Genomic DNA, 21423 nt, shown 5'->3' on the forward strand with positions numbered 1-21423 from the left:
TAGAATTGAATTTTATTGTTGCATATTTTATGAGTGATATAGAAACTAACATCAACAACACTTAATCTTCTCTTATTGCTGTAATGATATTGTAATGTGTTTATCATAGTAAAAATTAATGTGTTTATATAAGTTTCAGCTTCCTAGGTTAATCAATTGGATTAATTAGAAGATGCAAGAAATCAATCCAAGCATCTTTACTTGTGCTATAAGTGCAAGTATTTACTATATTTGAAGGATAGGAATGAAATTTTTTGCAACTTTAAAATTCTTTTAGTTTTTGTTGTAGGTGAGAGACATAAAGAGAGATGTATGTAATAAAATGATATAGTTGAATAAAAAAAAAGATAAATAAAAAAAAAAGATAAATACCAAAAAGTAGTAGTATAGGTCTTAGAAATAATTTTAGTGATCAAGTCTAACTATCAAAAATTAACATTTATTTTTCTTATGGCACTCATTGTTAACAACAATTTATTTACTTAGCTAATATTGGTTTATGTAATAGTTAGTAACTAATAGTCCTTGAAAAAGTCATTTTGAATGTGATGCAGGAGAAACTAATAAAATAAAATTAATAAATTACAATTAGCTTATTATATATATATATTTATTAGTAGATTAATTTAATTTAATTTAATTACAACAGATGATGAGAGAAAGGTGAAGTTTCTGAAAAGCTTTCTAGGAGCTAAGACAAGGTTGGTTCTGTTCGCTGATATTTACACTCCTTATTTTACTAATTCTAAAGCTATTAGAGGAGTTTGAATATGTTAGATATTCATCCATAGTGAAGTAGATTCTGCGATATAAATGTACTGCGGTCGGATGGGTGACAATTATTATATTGTTAAATGTTATTTTGATTAATTTTTCTTGTTATCTGATTTACTTGCGTGCATTGTTAGATAGTTATTAAATTGAGAAATGTTGTAGAAATAGGGGAAACTATGGCCAATTTTTTTTAGGATTCTTAAACGAACATGTGTTTTAATATTTAATTACTAAGTGTGCTTAGGATTTTTCTAGCAACTTGTAAGTTTTTTATTTCAATCTTGTTTGTTAGGAATTTTATTTTTATTTTTAAAATGGATAAGTCATGGATGGAAGAGAAGAGAGAAACCCCACAATTCGTAGAAGGATTTAATAACTTTTTAGAGTTTTCCCTAAAGAATTGTAGCGATCCTGAAAAAATTCGCTGTCCTTGTATCGATTGTGGTAATATATCAAAAGGAAATATTACCATGTTAAAGAATCATGTATTTTGTCGTGGAATCGATAAAAGTTATACTAAATGGTATTGGCATGGGGAATCGATGAAGGGAGACCCATATCCGTTAGGTAGGCGAGGGGTCGATGATCATTTTGAAAGTAATGATTGTGATGATCATCTTACAGAATTGCTTGATGATTCTCAAGAAGAGTTTATTCATGATCCTCAAAAATTTGATAGCATGGTTAGAGATGCAGATAAGTCGTTATTTAGTGGTTGTGAAAAACGCCGACTACCAACTATGGTGAAATTTTATAACATAAAGGCGGAGAATGGAGTAAGTGATAAGTGTTTTAGTCAATTTCTATCTGCTTTTAAAGAGATCCTGCCGATGGAAAATTGCTTTCCAGAGTCGACATATGAGGTCAAGAAAACTTTAAGTTCGATAGGGTTGAAGTATGAGAAGATTCATGCATGTCCAAATGATTGCATTTTATATCGTAAAGAGCATGCCCACATGGACACTTGTCCGGAATGTGGTTTGCCACGGTACAAGCCGAACAAGAGTAAGGAGATCCGAAAACTTATTCCAGAGAAAGTCTTGTGGTACTTGCCTTTAATTCCGCGACTGAAGCGGTTCTATCGAAGTGCAGAAACTTCTGAAAACTTATTATGGCACGAGAAAAGGCGAGTGAAAGACGGTAAACTCCGACATCCTGCTGATTCACAGGCTTGGAAAAAAGTAAATTATTTGAATCCAGACTTCGCAGCTGAACCAAGACATCTACGGCTTGGTCTATCAGCCGATGGAGTAAATCCACATAGATCTCTTAGCAGCCAACTCTACCCATTTGTTGTATTGCTATGCACTTAAAAAAAATTCGGGAATGTTATGGAAATAAGGGAAACTCTGCCCATTTTTTTTAGGACTCTATTTGATTTTTTTTCCTTTTTTAAACAGATGCATTTGGGAAAATTTAAATCAAAGACAAAAAGAGTTATACAAGTTTTATGATGTCGAGCTTCTTAGTTATAACAATGAGCAGGACAAGGTGATAGCCATCAATCAATTATCAATTTGGTTAAACACTATGACTCATGTATGACAATATTATTTTATACCATGGAACATAGGGTAAGAATCACACATCTCTTTCACTTTCCCTATGATATTTATTTTTATATTAATATAACATTGTTACTTTTTTCAGCAAGCATTGGATGTTGATTATAGCAATGACATCGGGAAGAGTTGTATTCTTAAACCCGCTTAAATCTAAAATCCCGTCAGACATTGCTCAGATGATAAAGGCGTAAGTTTAGAACTTTAAGTTATTCATTCTAATATAATCATCAATTAATAAATTCTAAATGCTTAAATTATAATTTTTTTTAATGTCTTTAACAGTGCATATGCAAATATTAGTTCAAATGCTATTGTATTTGGCAAAAATGGACCGGAGATATGGACCTTTGCTTGTCCAAAGCAACCATACAATTACGAATGTGGTTACTATGTACTAACTTACATTCGTGATATGCTTCAACATTCAAATCCCATTGAAGCCATAAAAGCAAAAGTAAGTATATACTCATTTTTACTATAAATACAAACATATAAAAGTATTATCTTCTTAATTAGTTTTATTTTTTTAAAATTGACAGTTTGGCGGCCTATCCCAATATTCTGAGGACGATCATCTCTTACCGCTTCGACAACAGTGGTTAAGTCAATTGCTTCCCTTGATATATAAAAATTAACTAGTAGTCTTTTATTGTATTTTTTTAGACAATGTGTAGTATTTAATTTAGAGATTTATGCATAATATGTAAAGTGTTATTTAGAATTGAACTTACAAATTATTATTGTTGTTATTAAAAATGATATTAATCATTTATTTTAAATTAAGTTTTTTTTATACATACTCTATATAATTATAAAGAGAAAAATTATATTTATTATTATTGAAAAAAAATAAATGAAATGAAATGTAATAAAATTAAAAGAAAAAAAATAAAAAACCTATACATTTTAAATTAAAGGTCACTTTTTATATATATAAAAAAAAAGTGGGATAAAATGCACCTTTTTATCCCAGTTTTTTCATAAAAAGTGGGATAAAAGGGTACATTTTATCCCACTTTTTTCATCAAGAGTGGGATCAAAAGTACCCTTTTATCCCACTTTTCTCTAAAAACTGGGATAAAAGGGGTACTTTTTATCCCGGTTTTTTAGAAAAAACCGGGATAAAAAGTACCCCTTTTATCCCGGTTTTTTAAATACCTTTTATCCCACTGGCATACATCCCGGTTTTCATATTAGCGAAAACCGGGATAAAAAGCCTTAAAAACCGGGATAAAAGGCCTTTCCTTGTAGTAGTGATAGCGGACTCATTATATTACTTCCATGTTTAAAGAAGATATGTGTTACATAGGGAATTGTGGAATATGCTCCACCCCTAAAATATACATATAGGGTACTTGTGGATAACCTCCACCCCTAAGTATATAGAGATTATGATCCACCCCTAAAGGTTGTAAAGATCATGATTCTCTTAGTGTGATAGAGTTTATGTGGAGTTGAATACTATTTAGAGTTCATTAGATATAAAAGATCGTTGAACTGCATAGTTTTCTTAACTTTTCTCCACCCCTATCAGATCAAAAGATCTTTCTATTAAACAAATTCTTAATAATTGTATTAGAATGAACAATTATTAATAAACATAGAAATATTTTCTAGTGTTTATTTAATATAACTCTATGAAGAGTTGTAAATATGATAGAATTTGCATCAATAATAAAAACACTTACACATACAAACATACAAATATAATGTGGTAATAGTTGATGAAGATAAAATTAAATGAAGCTCAATTTCATAATTTGCAATAGTGATTTCGAAAATAAAGAAACTTTATTAATAATAAAATAAAAATTTATTGCAACAATATGAGAAAAACAGGGATAAATATCCCTAACTAACATTTGAAATCAAAATTGTCTTTAAACTAAAACAATTAATTCAAAAATAAATTGAAAAGCTTCATCTTCATCTGGACGATTTCACCCTTTAGTCCAGCTTTCTGATCCAACTCAATTGAGTTCAAGTAGCTTGGCCTATAAGAAGAAGAAAACAAATAAATAAAGTTAGTCCAGAATCATAAATCCAATTGGATAACAATTCACTAAAACTCTTAAAGTTTATAAATGGAAATACCTTGTTTCTTTGCAAGAAGTTTAGGACATTGGGGTTTCCAATGACCTTTCTCATTGCAGTAGAAACACTTTCCTTTAAGTGTAGCATCACCAGAAGGAACAGCCTTATTCTTCATGGCTTTTGTTCGCTTCTTGGTGTTCTTCCACTTCTTCTTCGATTTGGGCTTCGAAGCAGAGGCAATATTTGCTTCAGGTTTCATCGTCCCATTACCATTCCCAGGATTATGAGGTTTGCTCCCTTTCTTCTTGGGTCCTCCAATCAAATTTTCATAAGTTTGAAGGTCATTGACTAATTCATGAAAGTCAATTTCCTTCTTATTCATGACATAATTTGAAGTGTATGGTAGAAATACTGGAGTTAGACTATTCAAGATAAGACTTACTTGAGTAGCACTATCCATTTCAGCACCATGATCCTGGGCTTCTTGGAAATAACTTGACATGAGGAGAACATGATCACGCACGTTTTGATGAGGTTCCATCCGTGCATTAATGTACTTCTTAGTCGCGTCAAAGCGTGACTGAAGTGATGCCTTACCGAATAGCTTATTTAACTTCGTCATAACTTCAACAGCCTTCTCGGTTTTAGAAAACCGAGTTTTGAGGGTGTCAACCATGCTAGAAAGCATAAAGTATAGAGCTTTGTCATTTGCTTTCTGCCAACGCTCATACTTTTCTTTCACAGCTTTGGATGCATTGTCCCCAGGCACTTCAGGTGACGGCTCAGTTAAAACAAACAAGGCACTTTCTCCTATGAGAGCAATATTAATGTTCTCATTCCACTTATTAAAGTTAGATCCATTCAGCTTGTTTTCAGTCAACAGTGATAACATGGCATTCATTTTGATAATACATGATACTACAAAGTAATAGAAATCAACAAATAGAAATTAATAATGGTTTAACACAAAATCAATTCAGAAATTATAAGCACATAGCAAGTAGGAATGATATGAGAAAATACTTAAAAAATTCAATCCTAAATAATTTCCAAGGTTTTTCAACAAACTGATATCAGTGTCCCGTTTAGGCGAGAGTCAAAGCTACCATCCATTGAATAGAGTTGTGAGCTCATCTAAAATATTAAACATTCTAGCAACCTTTTATTCGATCAAGATTGGAATCCAGCGTTGTCCCATTTAGGCGAGAGTCAAGGCTATTCTATCTTATGAGCTTCTACCATTGTTTCGCAATTTGCAAGTCAAATATGGTCGCCACCATTAGGGTGATCTATACCATATAAAACACTTACAAACCACTTATCATGCGAGATTAAACGGTGCGAAATTGCTAATGAACGTTCCTCCATTAGGGGGGATTACTCACTAAAACAAACGCGGTGTAAAACCCACAATGGAGATCGAATATCTTAATAATAATAAAGCTCATTCTTTAAAATGTATTTTCTTTATTATTCTAATAAATAAATTCTCATTAAATTAAAAATTAAGAGTTAAAATTCAAAAATAAGAATTTAATATAATATTTATAAAATTATACTTAGATGGTGATTGAAATAAAATTAATTATTTCCATCTTAGTAATAATCTTAAATATCAATATTAAGGAAATTAATTTAAGTTGAATTAAATTAAATAATTAGCAACTTAAAAATTTCCTTTGAGAATATATTTATTGAGTTCGAAAATTTAAAGTATATAAAAAATACAATTTTCGAAAATAATAAAAATAGAAAAGAAATACTTCAAGCAAAAATATCACCTATGTAGATTTTCTTTTGACTAGTTAATTCAATTTCTAATAATATATATATTTTAAATTCATTTATTTTAAATTTATCAATTAAATGAAAAAATCATTGATTGTAGTTGGTCCAAGAATTAATTAAAATAAATAATTAATTTACAACTCAATCTATTTTTCAAAATAAAAAAAATTCGAAAATATTGCATAAATAAAATGCCATTTTTCGAAATTGATTAATAAAATAAAGGAAAAATCTATATTGAAGATTATTTAAATTTAAGTTGAAAAATTAAATTTCAACCTAAAAATAATTTTCTATTTAATTAAGTGTCATGAAAAATCAATAAATATTCAAGTATCATGATTAAAATCAACTTAGATATTTAGATTTTTCAAGTTAATTAAATGTATTAAATTCAAGAAATAATAATTAAGTGTAGGGAAGGCTTAATTATTAATTTCTAGTTTAATACTAGGAAAAATATACTTAATAAAATTGTACCAAAATTAATTATTTAAATAATTAATTTCACAAAGTATAATATTTTCCTATTTAAATATTAGAAATAATAAGTAGTCTAAAAATTACTATCTAGAAAATATCTTATTTGACTAAGTATCTTTTCAACAAAAATTTGAAAAATATCTAATTTAAGTTATATAGAAAAAATCTAAAACTTAAATAATTTCAAATTTAGATTTAATTAAATATCAAAATTAAGTTATAACCACTTGATTTGAAGATATCTTCTTAAGTTAATATTCGAAAAGATATTAACCTAAAAAAAATATCTAAAATATTCCATTTTGAGTTAATATTCGAAAAGATATTAACTTAAAAAATATCTTAAGAATCTTTAATAACTAATGCCTAGGATTCCTCAACTTAATTTAAATCAAATATTCAAATTTAAGTTAGATATGAAAAATCAGTTGATACAACTAATTTATAACTTAAATAGGAATATTTAATTAAATAAGCTCCAGAAAGAATCTAGTTAGTTAAAATTCTATATTTAATTAAATACAAGAAAAATACAATTAGTTTGTCTAGAAATAATATCTAAACTAAAAGTGTTTTTCTTAAAATTAACTTTAAAATATTAAAATGAAAATAAATTTCATATATTTTAAAAGTTAATTATGTTGCTAATTCAATTTTATTAGGTCAAACTAATATAATTAACCTAGTACAGTTATTCAAATCAGGCAAATGGGCCTTCACAATTGGGGTAGTTCATGTGAGGGGGTGCTGGGTTCAGTATGTCGTACCCACTTCTATGGCTCCCAACTCTCACACAAGGCCCAAAAGAGAGGAATTTAACCTTAAAATGAATAACTGTTATTAATTGAATAGGTCCAAGAACTAAATGGACCTAAATAAAATCTATCATGGTGTGACATTTTATTTAGCAACAACCTATATGCATCTATATAATAAAATAAACACATAGGCTCACACAGGCACACTTTGAATGGATCCTACCATGTTGCTAGGTCATACACAGATGAAAGAAGATTGTAAAATTTACCTATTACAAATTATTAACTTGACCAAGGGAGCAATCAGATCATTAAATCTGGCAAAAAGTAACCATGGCTATTTGCAATCAAGTAATAATAGGTTTTGAAAAACTTAACACAAGCTAAAACCACATACTCCTGCAACAAGGTTAGCTGGATAGTTGGAAGTAGGATTTATTTAATTTTAAATAAATAATTTTGAAAAATAAATAATTAAATAAATAAATAAAAAATAAAATTTAATTTAATTTTCGAAAAATAAAATTTAAAAAAAAATATTTTTAATTTCGAAAATAAAAAAAAATTATAAATTTAAATTTCGAAATTATTTAAAAAATAAATATTTAAAATTAAACCTACTATTTTGAAAAATTAGGTTTCAACCAACCTAAATATCATTTCAAAAATTTTCTAATTACTTTAAAAATTAAATGTTATTTTATACATAAAAATTAAATAAAAATTAGAAAAGATAAATGAAATATATCTTTTCAGATTTTAAATTTAATTTAAATAAATAAAATAACAAAATTTAAAAGTTAGCAAAATATCTTACATCTATTTAAAATTACATGATTATAATTATCTTATTTTAAATTTAAATAAGGTCAAAATATTTTAAAAAAAATTTAATTTTAAAATAGTTGAAATCTGACCTTAAATTTAAAAATAAGATAAGATATAATCAAATTTAAAAATAAGATAGATTATTAAGCAAAAAGATAGATATTTACTAATTTCAAATTCAAATTACACTAATATCTTGAATTAAATTTAAAAAATATTGAATTAGGAATAGTAAATATATAAATACAAAACTACACAAAAAATCGGAAGTTAATTCCATGAAAAAGCATGAAAAATTGAAGAAAAACGAAAAAATTGTGAGCTGTACGGACAGTTTTCGCGATCGTAGGAAAATTTCAGCACAACTCCGATTTTTTTCGAATCTTCAAAAAATCATAACTAATTCAAATTAAATCGAAATTGAGTTCTGTAAAAAAGTAACTTGCTTTATTTTTTCCATACTATCCAATAAAAATAATTGCAGAAACAGAATCGCAATTATTTTTCACAAAAATTTACAAACACCAATCAATCATCAAATAACACTCAATACAACATGATACCATCCAAAAACAAACAAACAATCGTTTTAAAGTCCAAATTTCTTGCAAGTAAATCAATTACCATGGCTCTGAGGCCAGTTGTTGGAAATTTATTTTACCAGGATCTTAGATCTACTCACAAGTATGTTGTTTAAACACCCTAAATATGAACTTTGTAAAACGATAAATTAAACACATATAAAGTTAAGAAAACCTTACATTGATGCAGCGGAATTAATGTCTCCTTCCACTCAGATCTCTAACCCTTGTATCCTTTCTGTAGCAGAGTATAATCAAGATCTGAGCCCGAATATCCTTCTTCTTCAAGTTTGATCCTTCACAGTCTTCCAATCTATGATTGAGTTACTACTTGCTGTGTGTGGGCACTTACTCTCTCACTAGGGTTCGAAATTGATGAAGGGAAAAGAGAATAGGGATTTCGGCCAGGTATAGAAAGTGGGGAAGGCTCAGTTTTTCTGAAGAGAGAAATTTCTGTCAGAAAGCTAATATGAAAACTTGTGATTTGACTGAGCCATCACTTTCTATTTATAGGCAACTACTAGGTTTAGGTTAGGAATTCTTTGGCATTAAAATAATGAAAATATTATTTTGAAAAAACTCAATTAGTGGTCGGCCATGGTGTTATAGTGGGCCCCACTTGATTTTGCAGTTTTATCAAGTTTTATCTGTATTTTCTCAAAAATGCTAATTTTCCAATTCTAACCTTTTAAATGCCAAAACTAATTATTTAATAACTAAAATAGATTATTAAATAATATTGTCATTTAATTTAATTATTAATTAGACATATAAAGTCCATTAATAAATAAGTAAACCTAGAAACTCGTTTCTTTACAATTTCACCCCTGCTTAGTGAAAATTCATAAAATTAGACATATTCTAACTTTAGAATTATAATTGATCAATCACAAATCAGTTAATGAGTCTTACAAACATAATGTTCTCAACTAGAATGGGGACCATCGATCTATATGCTGAGCTTCCAATAAGTGAACCAAATTTACCAAGTAAATTCCTACTTATTAATTCTTCGTTGAAGCCACTCTTAGAACTTAGAATTGCACTCTCAGACTTATATAGAGCATATTGTATGTTCCATGATATCAATATGCTATCTCATTTAACCATTGTTATAATCTTATTGTGATTTAAAGATCCTCTATATAGATGATCTACATCAAGATGGGATTTCTTTACTGTTCTCACCCCTCAATGTATTTTGCCCCTGAAAACACTTAGCTACCTGTAAATGGTGTTTAGTGATCTAATAATTAGTCAGTTAAACAAGAGCTCATCCATTTACTTCTATTTGCTAAGCTCGAAGGGAATCATCACTTGACTTCTATACACAAGTAAAAGCTATAGATTCCATATTTATGTTCAGCACTCCCACTCAATCATACTATCATGTTCCCAAAATATAAGTATCACCCAGACCCAAAAGTAGGCTTAACTAATAAATCAAAGAACATGAATAGCACTCCTGAGTTGAGCGTAAGCATATCAGGATTTAGATTCTTTTAATCTTAAGATCAACTACTGATATTGACTTGGAAAGATATGTATAACGGTAAGTTTGTAATATCTTAACTTAGTTGCAATATCGGTCCAGTCCAATGTATACTCCATACATTCGAAACTAGTATACTTTACTAATGTCCTGGAAAGAACATAACACTTACTCCAAGTGTAAGTACACATCATCGCTGATTATCACATTAGTGTAAATCCAATAACACTGATGAAACAGGGACCAAGTCTTTTGATTCATATGATCACAATCACATTCCACTGTGTTGACGATACTATAATTGTGAATAAACATATGATCTGGATTTAACTGATTCTGTGTGTAAATGTAATAAACATATTTAAACCATTAGCATGTAGAATTCATGCAAACATCAATCACTTCAAATTTCTTATATTGATAACTAATCAGATTGTAAAGAGTTTTATTTAGGGCATAAAACCTAACAGCCTATATGTATATTTTTTAGGGGTGGAGTCCATTCCACAATTCCCTATGAAACACATATCTTCTTTAAACATGGAAGTAATATAATGAGTCAGCTATTGTCAATATAAATTCTTGATCTTGATTGTGTGTTCCATTTTGTTTTTACTGTTGTATGTAAAAGATTGATACCTATAAAAGTTCTTTGTTAAATTTTCACACTACCTTAATTGAGTGGGAGAATTTTAAAATTCTATACCCATCTTCATCAGGTTGATACTTGTGATAGGTACTTAAGAGCACTACTGAAAAGAAAATCTAACCATTCACATGGATAGGAATAGCTTATTAGAATTATGAGAATAAGATAAAGAACTCTAGTTCAGTCCATTCGAATGACTTGAATCTAGAATTCTTATTCCTCATAAAATTTGATGGTATCTTAATTTTTGATTACTTTATCTTTGGCATGTATTTTTCACTTCAAATACTAGTCTGCTATGTTGATGACTTAGTCTTGACTTAAAGTTTCAGACTAATACAAAAGTCACAACTAGGTAACTCTCCAAACAATCAGAGGTTAAAAGTATTATTTGACCAGACGTCTGCTATTGAGTGGGAGCTATCTGAGATGTAATCAAATAGGGAACATTAGAAGATATTCAAGAAAGATTTATGAAAGTGATCTATATGTCAGATATTAAGGAACTGTGTATCAGTTATCCTTGTATCTCACCATCTAATTTCGAGATTCTATGAGATGGTGTTTACTTTGGGGGTGGAGGAATTATTGAATAATAATTTAAGCTCTACCAGAGAAGAATTATAACTTTGTCTATTCGAAAATACCAGAAAGCTATATCACTGAAGAAAAGTCTACACTATATTATCTCAATTACATATTTTCAAATATGAGAGATATGCCTTCTGTTAATTCAGATGTACTTTTAAAACAGTAAAGATTTCAGTATCCCTTGATGAGTAAAGCATATAGTAAAGGATGTTTCATAAGAGTTTTTTATGAACTAGTTTCCAGGAGTTTGGGTGGATTCAAATATACTACACTTGATCTGAAGATCAAGACATCAGATTGACCTATTTGCACAGTTTGTTTTATATTACTGCAAGTGGGAGTTTGTTGGGTTTTAGGCCCTAAATAAAACTCTTTACAATCTGATTAGTTATCAATATAAGAAATTTGAAGTGATCGATGTTTGCATGAATTTTACATGCTAATGGTTTAATATGTTTATTATGTTTACACACAGAATCAGTAAAATCCAGATCATATGTTTATTCGCAATTACAGTATCGTCAACACAGTGGAATGTGATTGTGATCATATGAATCAAAAGTCTTGGTCCCTGTTTCATCAGTGTTATTGGATTTACACTAATGTGATAATCAGCGATGATGTGTACTTACACTTGGAGTAAGTGTTATGTTCATTCCAGGACATTAGTAAAGTATACTAGTTTCGAATGTATGGAGTATACATTGGACTGGACTGATATTGCAACTAAGTTAAGATATTACAAACTTACCGTTATATATATATCTTTCCAAGTCAATATCAGTAGTTAATCTTAAGATTAAAAGAATATAAATCCTGATATGCTTGGGCTCAACTGAGGAGTGCTATTCATGTTCTTTGATTTATTAGTTAAGCCTACTTTTAGGTCAGGGTGATACGTATATTTTGGGAACATGATAGTATGATTGAGTGGGAGTGCTAAACATAAATATGGAATCTATAGCTTCTACTGGTGTATAGAAGTCAAGTAATGATTGCCTTCGAGCTTAGCAAATAGAAGTAATTTGATGAGCTCTTGTTTAACTGACTAATTATTAGATCACTAAACACCATTTACAGGTAGCTACGTGTTTTAAGGGTCAAAATACATTGGGGGGTGAGAACGGTAAAGAAATCCCATCTCGATGTAGATCATCTATATAGAGGATCTTTACATCACAATAAGATTATAACAATGGTTAAATGAGATAGCATATTGATATCGTGAAACATATAAATGCTCTATATAAGTCTGAGAGTGCAATTTTAAGTTCTAAGAGTGGATTCAACGAAGAATTAATAAGTAGGAATTTACTTGGTAAATTTGGTTCACTTATTGGAAGCTCAGCATATAGATCCATGGTCCCCATTCTAGTTGAGAACTTTCTGCTTGTAAGACTCATTAATTGATTCGTGATTAATCAATTACACTTCTAAAGATAGACTATGTCTAATTTTATGAATTTTCACTAAGCAGGGGTGAAATTGTAAAGAAAAGAGTTTCTAGGTTTATTTCTTTATTAATGGACTTTATATGTCTAATTAATAATTAAATTAAATGACAATATTATTTAATAATCTATTTTAGTTATTAAATAATAAGTTTTGGCATTTAAAAGGTTAGAATTAGAAAATTGGAGTTTTTGAGAAAATAGAGATAAAATTTGATAAAACTGCAAAATCAAGTGGGGCCCACTATAACACCATGGCCGACCACTAATTGAGGTTTTTCAAATTAATATTTTCATTATTTGAATGCCAAATAATTCCTAACCTAAACCTAGTAGTTGCCTATAAATAGAAAGTGATGGCTCAGTCAAATCATAAGTTTTCACAAGCCTTTCTGACAGAAATTTCTCTCTTCAGAAAAACTGAGCCTTCCCCACTTTCTATACCTGGCCGAAATCCCTCTTCTCTTTTCTCCTTCATCAATTTCGAACCCTAGTGAGAGAGTAAGTGCCCACACACAGCAAGCAGTAACTCAATCATAGATTGGAAGACTGTGAAGGATCAAACTTGAAGAAGAAGGACATTCGGGCTCAGATCTTGATTATACTCTGCTACAGAAAGGATACAAGGGTTAGAGATCTGAGTGGAAGGAGACATTAATTCCGCTGCATCAATGTAAGGTTTTCTTAACTTTATATGTGTTTAATTTATCGTTTCAGAAAGTTCATATTTAGGGTGTTTAAACAACATACTTGTGAGTAGATCTAAGATCCTGGTAAAATAAATTCCAACACGTTCCATGTTGCCGGACACCGAAAATGCAAAATTATGAAATTTCACTATATGACATAAAAATGCATTCTGAATTCAAATATAACAACATAAACATTTATTTAAATATCCATAAATAATTTTCATAATTAAATCCTAAATATATGCTAATTTCCAAATTAAACTAAGCGGTCTTTACAATTATCCCCCCTAAAAAGGATTTCGTCCCCGAAATCTAACCTGAACAACTCTGGATATTGAGCTCTCATGTCTGATTCTAGCTCCCAGGTGGCTTCCTCCACCTTACTGTTTCTCCAGAGTACCTTGACCAATGCTATGGTCTTATTTCGAAGGACTTTATCCTTTCTATCAAGGATCTGTACTGGGTGTTCCTCGTATGACATGTCTGGCTGCAGCTGAAGGTCGTCATAACTAAGTATATGAGTAGGGTCGTCATAACGTTGTGAACTGCTGAAAGAGCTGAAGGCAAAGCTAACCGATATTCCACTTGACCAACCTTCTCGAGAATCTCGAAAGGTCCTATAAACCTAGGGCATAACTTGCCTCTTTTCCCGAAACGTCTGATCCCCTTCATTGGAGATACTCGTAAATAAACATGGTCCCCTACTTGGAACTCAACATCTCTGTGTTTCGGATCCGCATAACTCTTTTGTCTACTCTGAGAGGCAAGCATTCTCGCTTTAATTTTCTCAATTGCCCCATTTGTCCTCTGTACTGGTTCTGGACCTAGGTATTTCTTTTCTCCTGTTTCATCCAAATGAATGGGAGATCTACACTTCCTACTGTATAACAACTCATAGAGAGAGCCATCCCTATCGTACTCTGGTAACTGTTGTTGTATGAAAATTCTATCAAAGGTTGATATTTACTCCAAGAGCCTTCGAAATCCATAACACAGGCTCGCAACAAATCCTCCAATATCTGAATCGTCCTCTGGGCCAGCCCATCTGTCTGAGGATGGAATGCTGTACTGAATTTCAGTTTTGTTCCCATTGCTCGTTGTAAACTTTGCCAAAACTTGGAGGTGAATTTCGGATCTCTATCCGAGACTATAGACTTTGGTACCCCGTGAAGCCTTACTATCTCCTTAACATACAATTCTGCTAACTGATCCACTGAATAGGTTGTTCTAACTGGCAAAAAATGAGCAGACTTCGTGAATCTATCTACCACAACCCAAATAGAATTAGAAAAACCTGTGGTTCTAGGTAACCCAACAACAAAATCCATCGTGATGTCCTCCTACTTCCATTCAGGTAGGGTTAAAGGCTGTAACAACCCTGCTGGTCTCTAATGTTCAGCCTTAATCTGCTGACAGGTTAGGCATCTCGATACAAATTCTACCAAATTCTTCTTCATACCGCTCCACTAGAAGTAAGGTTTAAGATCTTGATACATCTTGGTGGTGCCGGGATGTAGGGAATAAGGGGTAGGATGAGCCTCTTCAAAAATTTCACTCCTGAGTTCCATACTACTTGGAACACAAACCCTAGCTTTATACAATAGCATCCCGTTGTCTGACACTAAAAAATCCCTGGCTTGACCAGCTGAAACCTCTTCTCTGATTTTTACTAATTTTGGATCAGTCATTTGAGTGACTTTAATTCTTTCTAACAGATCAGATTGCAGCGTTAAGTTGTGAAGCTTGCCTACCACAAAATCAATGCCAAATCTGACCATGTCCTCTGCTAACTGGGGTGAGATCTGAATCATGCTAGCTATCTGCTCGGGACCTTTCCTGCTCAAGGCATCAGCCACTACATTGGCATTCCCGAGGTGATAAGGAATCTCAAAATCGTAATCCTTTACTAACTCCAACCAAAGCCTCTGTCTCATATTTAAATCTTTCTGAATAAAGAAGTATTTTAGACTTTTGTGGTCGGTATAAATTTCACACCTTTCTCCGTAAAGGTAATGCCGCCAGATCTTCAAAGCAAATAATACTGCGGCCAACTCTAAGTCATGTGTCGGGTATCGCTGTTCATAATCTTTCAACTGATGGGAGGCATAAGCGATAACTCGGTCGGCTTGCATCAGTACACAACCCAGACCCGGTCTGGATGCATCACAATAAACCACGAACTTTTCTTTGTCAGAAGACAAAGCTAGCACTGGAGCTGTAATCAATCTCTGTTTCAGCTCCTGAAAACTATCCTCACATTTGTCTGACCATACAAACTGTTGATTCTTTTTGGTAAGCTCGGTTAACGGTGTTTAGATCTTAGAAAACCCTTCCACAAACCGACGATAATAACCGGCTAGACCCCAGAAGCTTCTAATTTTTGTCACTGTTTTTCGGTCTCGGCCAATCCCTGACGGATTCTATCTTTCTAGGATCCACCTTGATCCCATCCATACTAACAATGTGCCCTAAGAAAGACACCTGAGATAGCAAAAATTTACATTTCTTGAATTTGGCATAAAGCTTGTGTTCCCGAAGCCGTTGCACAACCATTCGAAGATGTAACTCATGCTCCTCTTCTGATTGAAAGTACACAAGGATGTCGTCGATAAATACAATTACACAGATATCGAGGAAATCCTTGAATACTCTATTCATCAAATCCATAATTGCTGCAGGAGCATTGGTCAGTCCAAACGACATAACCAAGAATTCATAATGTCCATACCTAGTACGCAAAGCCGTCTTCGAAATGTCCTCCTCTCGGATTTTCAACTCATGATAGCCCGACCCGAGATCAATCTTAGAGAAGACCGTCTTCCCCTGGAGTTGATCGAAAAGATCATCGATCCTAGGTAATGGATATTTATTCTTAACTGTTAACTTGTTTAACTCCCGGTAGTCGATACACATTCTCATAGACACATCTTTCTTCTTGACAAATAATACCGGAGCTCCCCAAGGTGACACACTAGGCCGTAAAAACCCTATGTCAAGTAACCCTTGGAGCTGAATTTTCAATTCTTTAAGCTTAGCTGGAGCCATTCTATAAGGAGCCTTGGAAACTGGTTTCACTCCGTGTAAAGACCGCTTAGTTTAATTTGGAAATAAGCAGTTAATCACGTTTAATTATGAAATTACTTATAGCTATTTAAATAATTATTTATACTGTTATTATTGAATTCAGAGATGCATTTTTATGTCATGTAGTAGTTTTCATAAATTTGCATTCCGGTGCCCGGTATTTTGGAACTCGGCGTTTGGCTCAGTAAAAATCACAACTTAGTATGTTAGTATTTTGGGACGGTTTATTTGACATTGGGAATGTCGGGAATGGCCGGGAATTTAGAATTTCCCAAAAATACCCCTTTAGTGTTATTTATGTTATTTTAGTGTGGAGGGGCAAAATGGTCTTTTTGCCCCAATGATATTTTGTCTTTTAGTGATTTTATTAATTGAAAAATATATGTTAATTGTTTATTATTTGGCTGAAATGAATTGATATATGTTAAGTAGCTTTTATTTCATTTTACAAAAAAATCAACACTTAGAAAAAAATAGAAAAAAATTTCAAAACACTCTCTCTTTTTCCTCTTCACTTTCGGCCCTCTTGGAGCAGCAAGGAGCTGGCCTTTTCCTTGAAATTTTTCTTGTGATTTCATCTCTCCTTAAGGTTAAATTCAAGCTAGGTTAGCCCTTCTTCTTTTCTTTTTAAAAATTGTTAAATTTTGATGAAAATAGTTTAATGCATGCATGATTTTTGCTATGTTGTTGCTGCTGTGTTTTGTTGATAATTTTAGAGATGTAAGCATGTTACTTTGAAGTTAATTAAGCTGTTAGTAATGCATGTTATTTGCCTTGTTTCAAGCTTGGAATTTTTAGCTCAAAAACATGAATTTTTTAAAGAAATGTGTGAATCTGTTATTTGCTTGCTGTAGTTGGTAGATTTCATTTTCAAAGGGTTAATTATGCATGATTATGTAGGTTTAATCTAGTTTGATTACATGTTAGTTGATTCTAACCAAGTTTGAGTTTTGGAACTCAAAGCTTGGTCTTTAATGGTGTTTTGTGATTCTGTGAGTTCTGGGTGAAATTAATGCTTTAGAAATGTTATTTGGGTTATATGGAATAGGTCTGGAAGGTTTGAGGTGATTTGGGTTGGTTTTGGTTGAGATATGAATTTTTGAATTTCTGCCTGCGAGGAACCGGAATTCCGGTTGTGCATCCGGAATTCCGGTTGGGGTTCTGAAATTTCCCAGAATCGAAATTCCGGTTGGGCAACCGGTCTACCGGTTGGGAAAAATTCCGGAACCCTAGATTTCCTCGATTTTATGTTTTTGGGGGTATTGCCATGCTTTTTATCGATAGGGAAACTTTTAGTTCCTAGTTTAAGTCCCCGGGAAGTGATTTAGCGTGTCACTTATAATGTTGTGATTTTTATGGTTTAGGAGTCTATAATCCGCCGCGCAGATAGTTCCAGTCAGGTTGACCGGCACACCTGAATTCAGAATCCAGGTAAGATTAGTATAACAGTATGCATATGTAGATTACATGTTTAGCGTGCATGTAGGAAGCCTCTTAGATTACATTAGTTATGTATGTTGGCTTCGAACCATCCAACTGTGTCACGTCGGTACAGGCTGGAGTATGACCAGCAGCCGGAGTATGACCGGTTTGACCGATCAGGCTGACACTTAGGTTGGTTGTTCCGTACTGTTGACGTATCACGTCGGTACAGGCTGGAGTATGACCAGCAGCCGGAGTATGACCGGTTCGACCGATCAGGCTGATACTGTAACACGTCGGTACAGGCTGGAGTATGACCAGCAGCCGGAGTATGACCGGTTCGACCGATCAGGCTGTTACTTGTCAATAGTACTGTCCCTATGAACGTTCAGAACTCAGTACCGTGTTGGACACGGACGTTAGGGGGACTCAGTATCGTGTTGGACACGGCAGTTAGGGTTATGATTAGGGGTATGGGCGTCTGATCATGACCGGGATGTATGTATGAGTATTATTATGCTTTTCTTACTGAGTCTGTCGACTCACAGTGCTACGTTTATGTGTAGGTAAAGGCAAGGATAGAGCTGATGGACCGTGAGCGAGCCGGTGAAGATTGTACATGTCGGGGCGGTTAGGCCTGGAGCGTACGATCCTCGGGACAGCAAGGCTAATTTTTGTAACTAGTCGCTAGGCGACAATTATTTTGTATGAACAGTAAACTTTTGTAAATGATTTTGTAATCGGGATCCCGAGTCTTTTGTATAAATATTTTATAAGTTTAATTAAAAAGAAAAAAAATTTAATTAATCACGTTTCACATAATACGCCTATGTTAGTTAGGGTGTTACAATTTGGTATCAGAGCCGCCAGGTTGTCTTCCGAAGATTTTCACGACATGTACAATCATCATCAGCAGTTAGCTCGTTTCACGGTTCAGTAAGCCTTTATTGCTTTAGTAGTTTATTTATTTATTTAATGAATAAGAAAAGCCTGATAGGAAGCATGTTAGTAGCCTGATAGTAGAATAGGCGCATGTTTCGTTTTTAATTTCCAAATTAAGCGGCATTAGTAAGCTCTCCTTGAATACGACCTGATATGCCAACTCTTGGTTTCGCAGGCGGTTCTGACTAGATGGACGCTAGGCGGACTACCAGGAGTCAGGGCAATTCATTGGGGTCGAATCAAGGACAGGGAGCTCAGTTTCCCCCGCCAGTTAGGGGCTGAGGTAGAGGTCCCCGAGGCAGGGCTCGTGGTCTGGGCGATGAGAACCCGCCACAGGCTGCCCAGGCTCCCCCAGCCGATCAGGGAGCCCAGAATTGGGAGGTTCGGTTTGCAGAAATGCAAGCCCGGATAGAAAAGCAAGACCTTGAGATTCAGAGGTTGAGACAGCAGGGTGCTCCTGCAGTTCCGGTGCCAGTAGTTCCAGTGGCACCTGCCTCGCCGCTCGTACCGAGATTAGTGGTGGCGGCCAACAGATTGGAACCTTTGTATGAACGGTTCTGAAAGCAAGCACCTCCGGTCTTTCTGGGAGGTCCAAATGTAATGAAGGTCGAGCAGTGGCTAACGGTGATTACCAAGATCCTGAACTTCATGGGTGTCACCGGTAATGATAGAGTGGTGTGTGCCACTTTCCAGTTCCAGGAGGACGCTCTGGTCTGGTGGGACATGGTGTCTCAGATTCATGACGTCACCACCATGACCTGGGAAAGGTTTCAGGAACTCTTCAACGCCAAGTATTACAATGAGGCGGTCAGAAGCGCCAAGAGGAAAGAGTTCGCTCACCTGACCCAGCGTGAGAATATGAGCGTAACCGAGTATACTACTCAGTTCGACCAGTTGGCGAGGTTAGCCTCGGGAATTGTGCCAACCGACTTCAGCAAGAAAGAGAAGTACCTGGATGGGTTAAATGCAAGGATCAAACACGATTTGATGATCACCACGGACGACAGCACCACCTATGCTGAGATGGTGGAGAAGGCACTGCGAGCTGAGGGCGCAGTTGGGTGTATGTCGGAGTCAGCTAGTACTCCGGCGAGTGGCGGGGCTCCTACCCCTCCTGCATCAGGCTTTAGCAGGGGGAGTAGTGGTTCGGCCATGGATCAGAGGAAGAGAGCGCCCACTGCATCCGGTGGCTCGAGTCAGAACAAGAGGTTCCGGGGGAACCAGAATAGAGGTAGTCGTTCCAGTGGTACTGAGACCCGATTCTCCTATCCCGAGTGCCCTAGCTGCAAAAGGCACCATCAGGGTGAGTGCAAAGGTCAGGGATGCTTTCACTGTGGCATGCCCGGACACTTCAAGAGGGACTGTTCCCAGCTCCGCTCAGAGGCACCGAGAGCTCTAGCGATACCCACTCCAGCCAGGGTGTTCGCCATCACTCAGGCTGATGCAGATGCCAGCCCATCAGTTGTGACAGGTCATCTTTCTGTTAATAACTCGCTTTACTCAGTGCTGTTTGATTCTGGGGCTACACATTCTTATGTGGCAGCCAGAGTCTTTAGTAAATTGGATAGACCATACGATAGATATGAATCAGGGTTTGGAACCCTATTACCTGGCGGAGAGTTGGTTATCTCCAACAGGTGGATTAGGTCTATGCCGATCAGGATAGATGGTGGAGAGTTAAGTGCTGACTTGATAGAGATGAGTCTAGTACAGTTCGATATTATTTTAGGAATGGATTTCCTATCGAAATATTCGGCGAGGATTGATTGCAAAAGGATGATGGTGATCTTCCAACCGGAAAGTGAAGAACCATTCGTGTTTGTTGGTTCAGTTCGGGGATCTCGGATCTCGGTGATTTCGGCCATGTCAGTTAGAGAATTATTACATGGCGGATGCTTAGGGTTTCTGGCCGTGGTGGTGGACACCACTCGGCCAGATACCATTCGGCCAGAGGACATCAAGGTGGTTCGAGAATTTTTGGATGTTTTTCCCGAAGAACTTCCAGGGTTACCACCTCAGCGGGAGATTGACTTCGTGATAGAATTGGCACCAGGGGTGGAACCGGTTTCCAAAGCCCCATATAGAATGGCTCCAGCTGAACTTAAGGAGTTAAAGATTCAGCTCCAAGGGTTGCTTGACATAGGGTTTATTCGGCCCAGTGTGTCACCCTGGGGAGCCCCGGTTTTATTCGTCAAGAAGAAAGATGGATCTATGAGGATGTGCATCGACTACAGGGAATTGAACAAGCTGACAGTGAAGAATAAATATCCATTACCTAGGATCGATGAT

At 34.2% G+C, this 21423-nt stretch overlaps 2 protein-coding genes across 3 annotated transcripts; both read left to right on the top strand.

The window, feature by feature from the left end:
- Positions 1–1088: 1088 nt before the first annotated feature.
- On the top strand, positions 1089–2087 carry LOC133033410 (uncharacterized). The gene has a single exon (XM_061108123.1). It carries the CDS (start codon positions 1089–1091, stop codon positions 2085–2087), a length of 999 nt encoding a protein of 332 aa, XP_060964106.1.
- Positions 2088–2236: 149 nt separating this feature from the next.
- LOC115723278 (uncharacterized) lies at positions 2237–3134 on the top strand. 2 transcript variants are annotated; one of them, XM_061108138.1, is made up of 4 exons: positions 2237–2265; positions 2425–2526; positions 2622–2793; positions 2879–3134. In XM_061108138.1, the coding sequence occupies exons 1-4, from the start codon at positions 2252–2254 to the stop codon at positions 2972–2974; spliced, it is 384 nt and encodes a 127-aa protein (XP_060964121.1). In that variant the 5' UTR covers positions 2237–2251; the 3' UTR covers positions 2975–3134. The 2 variants fall into 2 exon arrangements, with proteins under 2 accessions (XP_060964121.1, XP_060964122.1); XM_061108139.1 differs by lacking the exon at positions 2237–2265 and adding an exon at positions 2290–2348.
- Positions 3135–21423: the final 18289 nt, after the last annotated feature.

This window comes from Cannabis sativa, unplaced genomic scaffold, assembly GCF_029168945.1.
Source record: "Cannabis sativa cultivar Pink pepper isolate KNU-18-1 unplaced genomic scaffold, ASM2916894v1 Contig7, whole genome shotgun sequence".
Taxonomy (NCBI): domain Eukaryota; kingdom Viridiplantae; phylum Streptophyta; class Magnoliopsida; order Rosales; family Cannabaceae; genus Cannabis; species Cannabis sativa.

Coding starts and splice junctions, on each gene's coding strand:
- LOC133033410 (XM_061108123.1), top strand. CDS start 1,089: ATGGATAAGTCATGGATGGAAGAGAAGAGAGAAACCCCACAATTCGTA.
- LOC115723278 (XM_061108138.1), top strand. Junction 2,527..2,621: donor ATTGCTCAGATGATAAAGGC/GTAAGTTTAGAA, acceptor TGTCTTTAACAG/TGCATATGCAAATATTAGTT. Junction 2,794..2,878: donor TTGAAGCCATAAAAGCAAAA/GTAAGTATATAC, acceptor TAAAATTGACAG/TTTGGCGGCCTATCCCAATA.